Genomic DNA, 7,977 nt, shown 5'->3' on the forward strand with positions numbered 1-7,977 from the left:
TTTTGTGTTAAATTCACATATATTTTCTACAGACTTCACAATGAATTTTATATTCTACCAGTGAGGTCTTCAGAAGGCATTTACCATTACTGGACAGAATGCCCAAGCATTTCTATTAGGTCAAACTAAAGGTAAAACAATTTACAGTCAAAATCTGTTGAGAGTTCTATCATTAGCCATTTTATCATTACCTGATGAAATAAAAATCTTTCAGTAAAGCCAACTGATTTAAGAGATAACATATAATACTAAACTTTATATTTTTAAAGCTTGTTATTTAAAATCGGATGTGCTTCGAGGGAGAAGCACGAGGGCTGTGGTGGTAACTTAACACCCTACTTAGCGTGTCATCTGCACTGGTTACCCTGAGCGCCACCCGCTGTCACAGACCCCAGCGTGTAAGAAGGCTGCAACGACAGCAGCTTCTCCCTCACTAAACAGCAGTGGGTGCTCGTGGCGGGAGGGCGGCTTTCCTTGCAGGTCATCACCCAGGCTCCTGTCCTGTGGCTCCTCCATCCCCTAGGACCTCACTGTCCTCTGTAGCCAGCCTGTGGAAGGGGAAATAAAGTGAGGAAAGACCCCACTAAAACTTGGGGCCAGAAAGCACCACAAACTGCTGGGTACTATGGAACGGGAGTACAGGCTTTTTTGGACAGGTTGGCTTCTGTGACACTGTTCCTGTTGTCTTTGGCACAATGTAAACATTTTTGTATCTGTTCTGCTCTCCTTTTATTTGGTTCACATCCTGTAGTATCATAAATATATTTGGTCTTTGTTCCTGGCACAGAGCTCCTCAAACCCTGGGAATTTCCTGAGAGACAGGAGTATCTTGTTATTCATAATGAGGCCCTTTAGATCACGCCTGAGTTTCTGCTAGTGAGGTGACTTAGATGGGGCCCCTAGATAGCCTCAGGCCAGGGCTGGTCACCGGAAAGACCAAGTGATCGGAGGCTTGCAACTTCCAGTGCCACACTGTGATCTCCAGGATGGGGAGTGGGGCTGGAGAAGAAACTCTATAAAGTCTCAAATGGTGAGATTTAATGAGCTTCTGGGTTGGCGAACACAAGGTGCCGGGAGCCCTGAGAGGGCATGGAAGCTCCACACCTCCACCCCATACCTTGCTCTGTGCATTTCTTCCATTTGGCTGTTCCTGAGTTATAGCCTTTATAATAAACTGTAATAGTAAGTAAAGCGCTTTCCTGAATTCCATGATTGGTTCTAGAAAATTATTGAAACTTTAGAGGGGGATGTGGGAACCCCCAATTTATAGCCAGTCAGTCAAAAAGTATAGGTGGCCCGGGACTTGTGACTGGTGTCTGAAGTAGGGGCAGTCTTGTGGGACTGAGCCCTTAAATCTGTAGAATCTGACACTAACTCCGGGTAGTTAGTGTCAGAATGGAATTGACTCATAGACACCCAGTTGGTATCCACAGAGAATTAGTTATTGGTGTTGGAAAACACTCCACATACAAACCCCACTAATTTATTAAACTCTAATTAAGGCAGACTGAATCTATTCAATTTGCAGAAGTTACCCACTGGCTGAAGAATAACAAACTTTTTCTCTCTTGCTTCCTGGTTATTAACATGTAAAAAGAAGCTTTTCTAAAAGTTTTGATTACGGGCCACAAGGTTTAGTTATGTGATTACATTCACTGATATTGACAGAACAAACAGGGAGTTCAGGGTCACAGAAGGAATCCTGGTCAGTACCTTGGAGTTTGTCCTCCCGTTCTGGGCATTATACCCCATCTTTCAATTTCATGTGAAAGAGCATTTTAAGCTGAAAAAAAAAAAGAAGACTATTGCCTCAGCACCACTAAAGGTAACAAAAAAACACGTGATTATTCCAACACACTGGTATTAGCACAAAATAACACCTATAAGGTACTTTTGCATCTAGCTAGTACTGCTTTTAAGTTTTACTGAGAGACCACTCAAAACTAGTTTATTTCAAAATAAGAGTTTACAGGACAGGGTATCTTTTATTAAATTTTCACATAAAAAGAAAAAAGTACACAGGGCACTAATTATAAGTAACACCACAATCAATTGGGCATCATCTCTCTGTAAAGAATAGGCAAGCAATGTATCATTTCAGTAACATTTTTTTCCTGGTCTTTCACTTTCTGTACCCTCTTTTCTTGATTTCTGATCATTGAAGACATTGCTGAAAATGTTGATAAAGCAAAGTTAGAAAAGCAACATTACTCGGGCTTTAAATTCTATTATGCGCTTCTTAAAAGGTCAGCTTGCTACCACAGAATAGATACATCCTGAGCTCAATAAATTCTCAAAAATTGCAAAGTAGCATATTTTTAAAAGACTGAAATTATAAAACAGAGCTAAGGGTAAATCTTTGCTAGAGAATTCCCTGGTGGTCCAGTGGTTAGGACTCTGCTCTTTCACTGCTGAGGGTATGGGTTCAATCCCTGGTCAGGGAACTAAGATGTCACAAGCTGTGCAGCACAGCCAATAAATAAATGAACATGATAATGATTGTTACAGAAGTAATACATACTAATTGTAAATAATTTGAACACCTCAGAAGGGTACAAAGAGGGGTAAAGGTCATTGTTTGTTTTTGTTCCCTCAATCTGTTGAACCTCCCCATCCCAGGTCATCACTGTAAACCTGTCAGTGAGTATCATCACATGTACACACACACACACACATACACAGTTTTCTTCTTTACACAATGGAAATATGTGGTATAAATTGTTCTGTAGCATGCTTTTATTCACTTAGCAAAATGTCAACATCTTTCCAGTTCAGCTCATGATTTGTTATGACTGCACAGTATTCCATTGTGTGGATGCACCATGTTAGTAAATAAATTTTTAAAAGTTGTTTCTTATTTTTGTTTATGAACATGCTATAGGAAATACTTCAGACTTTTGTATGTACAATTTTTCCTTGCAGAATAAATTGCTAGAAAGTAGAGTTTCTGGGTAAAAGAATACATGCACTTTAAATTTTGATAAATGTTCCCAAAATTCTCTCCAAAATACCTATTGCAGAATTTCCAAGACACACTCCATCCAGACAATGCATCCAATAAAAAGTATTTGTCTAAAAAAACTTTTAAAAAGTTTTTTTAAACAAATACAACATGTTTTCCATTTGGATTATTACATGGTAGGATTACTCAGATAAAGTCAGAAAATATAAGTCGAAGTGTGAATAAAAATGGGGCCAATAAGATAATGCATCTTCCTTAGAAAAGTTACGATAAACTTAAAATCAAACATTTTTCTTTATGTTTATATATGCAGGCATCTGGAGTTATCATAAAGAATTTGTTAATTTTCTTTAGTAACAATTTGGTATAGCTTTAGTACATTAAAAAATGTGCATTTTGGAGTCAGAAATTGCAGACATCAAGTCCCAGCTCTACTACTCATTGTGTGACTTAAAACTTATTGACTGATTGTGATTCTTCAGCTTCCTCATCACCAAATGACATAATATTAGCACCCACCTCCCAGTGTTGTGAAGCTAATTAGTAAGACACTGAGTACAGGGCCTGGCACATAGCTGTAAGTGCTCAATAAATGCTAATAACAACTATCATTATTAATAAGGTTAAATTTATTTTAAAAGGATTTATTCTTAGAAAATTATTTATTATCCTCCATCTATCAACTTATATTCTCTAGAGATGGAAGATGAAATGAGAATAACATGTATTCTCCAAAATTAATTTCTTTCTGACAAAGGCTCCTGGATTCATGTCAGGAAATCATAAAACATGACAGCCTCCCAAATCCATGGGAACATCCACTTAGAATTTATGTCCCAAAAGTTGTCTATCATCTGCAGAGTACAACAGTTTCTCATTCAGATAGCTTCAGTATATATTTTTTAAATTAAAAAATTTTTTTCATTTATTATTATTTATTTATGTTTGCTTCAGTATATTTATAAGCAGTTTATCTTTTTATTTAGTGATTCATTGGGTGGCACAGTCTCCTATACCCATGCTAATTTAAATCCTCGATAAGGCTAAATACTGTTGTTTTGTTTTCTGGCTATTAACTGCTAACTTATCTTGGCTACTGCCATACAAATTCTCATCTACAGACCTAACAGGGACAAGAAAGACAGTGTATGGGAAAGTCTCATGTGAAATCAGCCACTCAAAACATGTGTTCTATTGAGGGCTAGTCAGCCGTATTATCATCCCTATTAGATGAAAGAGGAGAGCAGGGCTAAAGTGACCTGCCCAAGGTCACACTATTAATCCAGGCATTAGGCATGGTTAAGACACTCATATTTTGACTAAGATTTCTGAATTTCTTGTTCAAGATCCTTTTCAGTGGGACTACAGATAAGAGGCTTAACCTGAAGGGAAGGTGGGTATTCTTTTGAACAAGGAAGAGCTCTCCAAAAATGTACACTGTACCTTGGTTCTTCATCTGTAAATCTTCTACCAGAGTCTGCAAGCTTTCCAGTCTGTTCTGAAGCTTCCTGCATGTTTTTCCAGTTGTTTCTATTGGCTGAGACTGTGAAGCTATTAGAAAATTGCTTAGATGTGGTATTAAAAATCTATTCAGTATTTCATTTTAGAAATCTTTCACTTACAGGTTAAACAATCTTTCCTTTAAAATAATGAAAAATTTAAAACACTTTGAAAATAAAGAAATGTTTTATCTAATACTGCAATACTAGCTTATTTGATTTTGTTTCAACCCAACCTGATTTACTATTTTTTAACTAGGTAGCATTAAATGTGATGAGTGTGAAGAACACTTCAAGTTTAATGATACATTCTGCATTATAAATGACAACTTTTCATACCAAACCTGAGTAGTTCCAGTAACTTAGAGTTTGGAAGCACAAGATTTAATACTGATGCTGGCAACAGTTTTGAATGTGTGTGAGGCCAAGTGCCCATTTCAGTTGTTGACACCTGAATGAGGATAGTATTAAATGATGGGAGAGGGGAGTACAGATGCTGACATGGCCACAGTGAACCTACAATAAATGTGGCAGCAGCAACTGAGGAGGGGCTAGAAGCATTTGAGCTACTCTCTAATAAGTATGCTAAGTTTTGTCAACCTCTAAAAAATACTGGTTGTGGGCTTCCTTGGTGCAGTGGTTGAGAGTCTGCCTGCCGATGCAGGGGATGCGGGTTCGTGCCCCGGTCTGGGAAGATCCCACATGCCGCAGAGCGGCTAGGCCCGTGAGCCATGGCCGCTGAACAGGAGAGGCCACAACAGAGAGAGGCCCGTGTACCACAAAAAAAAAAAAAAAAAAAAAAAAAAAAATACTGGTTGTCAATCACAAGATTTTAATTTTGAGCTTAGCCTCTGACTTGCTGTATAATCTTGAAAATATTTCTGATGGCTCATTTTCCTATCAAAAGACTCTTTCACTTAAAGATATTAAATTTTAAAGGCAATCATCTAGGAGTTATTTTGGTTCGAGAGAATAAAAAATAATTTCTCATTGATAAATTTTTAACATAACACAAAACATATGAAGTTTGATGAGTATCTGACAACAGGGTAAAAAAAGAAAATGCCACGCTATTATGTAACCACAAATTAATAATGGGGTGACCAACAGCACTGTTCTCCTCCTGCAATAATCACTGCTGTAATAATGCAGTAATTTGCTACTCTAAATTTTTTAAAATATTAAAGAATAACATAGAAGCATAAGAGATGAAGGAGAACACAAATGCAGAAAAAGATGGTGAAACAGAAAATGCACTAAAATCTGTGATTAGGCCCTGATTTCTTTTTTTTTTTAGGATCTAAAAATATGTTAGGCATACAATTTCAAAAGACCAGGAACTGACTTAACAATGATGCAACAACTTGCCTAATTTATCCCTTATCAAAGGGAATGATACCATAGAGCACTAGGGCAGTTTGAATCACTGTCATATATGATGAAAAACATTTCAAGTTCAATTCAACATATACATATTTAATGTCCACTTATTTATCAGACTCTTATTCTAAATAAAATCATTTCCCCATCTGTCTTAGTGAATAACAAATGAACTTAAAATTTAAAAAATGAGAACATTTTGGTAAGTTTGTATGATAGACACTTGCACTTACAAAGGCAGAGATTGAAGAGAATGTAAATAATTTTAGAGAATGTATATAAGAAAGAAAAGTCAGACACATCAGACACAAGAACTAGAATCCTGCAGCCTGTGGAACGAAAACCACATTCGCGGAAAGATAGACAAAATGAAAAGGCAGAGGACTATGTACCAGATGAAGGAACAAGGTAAAACAACTAAATGAAGTGGAGATAGGCAACCTTTCAGAAAAAGAATTCAGAATGGTGATAGAGAAGATGATCCAGGACGTTGGAAAAAGAATTGAGAAAAAGATCGAGAAGATACAAGAAATGTTTAATAAACACCTAGAAGAATTAAAGAACAAACAAACAGAGATGAACAATAAAATAAGTGAAATGAAAAATACACAAGAAGGAATCAATAGCAGAATAACTGAGGCAGAAGAATGGATAAGTGACCTGGAAAACAGAATGGTGGAATTCACGGCCACAGAACAGAATAAAGAAAAAAGAATGAAAAGAAATGAAGACAGGCTAAGAGGCCTCTGGGACAACATTAAACACACCAACATTTGCATTATAGGGGTCCCAGAAGGGCGGAAGGAGAAGAGAGAGAGAAAGGACCCGAGAAAACATTTGAAGAGATTATAGTAGAAAATTTCCCTAACATGGAAAAGGAAATAGCCACCCAAGTCCAGGAAGCGCAGAGAGTCCCAGGCAGAATAAACCCAGGGAGAAACATGCCAAGACACGCAGTCATCAAACTGACAAAAGTTAAAGACAAAGAAAAATTATTCAAAGCAACAAGGGAAAAACAACAAATAACATACAAGGGATCTCCCATAAGGTTAACAGCTGATTTCTCAGCAGAAACTCTACAAGCCAGAAGGGAGCGGCATGATATACTTAAAGTGATGAAAGGGAAGAATGTACAACCAAGATTACTCTACCCAGCAAGGATCTCATTCAGATTTGATGGAGAAATCAAAAGTTTTACAAACAAACAAAAGCTAAGAGAATTCAGCACCACCAAACCAGCTCTACACAAATGCTAAAAAACTTCTCTAAATGGGAAACACAAGAGAAGAAAAGGGCCTACAAAAACAAACCCAAAACAATTAAGAAGATGGTCATAGGAACATACATATCGATAATTACATTAAACGTGAATGGATTAAATGCTCCAACCAAAAGACACAGGCTTGCTGAATGGATACAAAAACAAGACCCATATATATGCTGTCTACAAGAGACCCACTTCAGACCTAGGGACACATACAGACTGAAAGTGAGGGGATGGAAAAAGATATTCCACGCAAGTGGAAATCAAAGTTGGAGTAGCAATACTCATATCAGGTAAAATAGACTTTAAAATAAAGAATGTTACAAGAGACAAAGAAGGACACCACATAATGCTCAAGGAATCAATCCAAGAAGAAGATATAACAATTATAAATATATATGCACCCAACATTGGGACACCTCAATACATAAGGCAACTGCTAACAGCTATAAAAGAGGAAATCGACAGTATATAGTGGGGAACTTTAACACCTCACTTACACCAATGGACAGATCATCCAAACAGAAAATTAATAAGGAAACAAAAGCTTTAAATGACACAATAGACCACATAGATTTAATTGATATTTATAGCACATTCCATCTGAAAACAGCAGATTACACTTTCTGAAATGCACATGGAACATTCTCCAGGATAGATCACATCTTGGGTCACAAATCAAGCCTTGGTAAATTTAAGAAAACTGAAATCATATCAAGCATCTTTTCTGACCAAAACGCTATGAGATTAGAAATAAATTACAGGGGAAAAAACGTAAAAAACACAAACACATGGAGGCTAAACAATACGTTACTAAATAACCAAGAGATCACTGAAGAAATCAAAGAGGAAATCAAAAAATACCTAGAGAC

At 36.9% G+C, this 7,977-nt stretch overlaps 1 protein-coding gene across 9 annotated transcripts in view; it reads right to left on the reverse strand.

Annotated features, from left to right (window-relative positions):
- Positions 1 to 2,034: 2,034 nt before the first annotated feature.
- The window catches only part of CCDC158 (coiled-coil domain containing 158), a 109,796-nt gene continuing 103,853 nt past the window's right edge, over positions 2,035 to 7,977 (reverse strand). For 8 of the 9 annotated variants that reach the window (XM_028491940.2, XM_055086033.1, XM_028491944.2 and 5 more), the window contains 2 exons: positions 4,406 to 4,513; positions 2,035 to 2,170 (listed from right to left, as the gene is read on the reverse strand). In XM_028491940.2, the coding sequence (XP_028347741.1) occupies positions 2,049 to 2,170; positions 4,406 to 4,513 (230 nt within the window). In that variant the 3' untranslated portion in view covers positions 2,035 to 2,048. The remainder of the gene's footprint in view (positions 2,171 to 4,405; positions 4,514 to 7,977) is intronic. The other variant, XM_028491934.2, reaches the window with a different exon arrangement.

This window comes from Physeter macrocephalus, chromosome 7 (genome assembly GCF_002837175.3).
Source record: "Physeter macrocephalus isolate SW-GA chromosome 7, ASM283717v5, whole genome shotgun sequence".
Lineage (NCBI taxonomy): Eukaryota > Metazoa > Chordata > Mammalia > Artiodactyla > Physeteridae > Physeter > Physeter macrocephalus.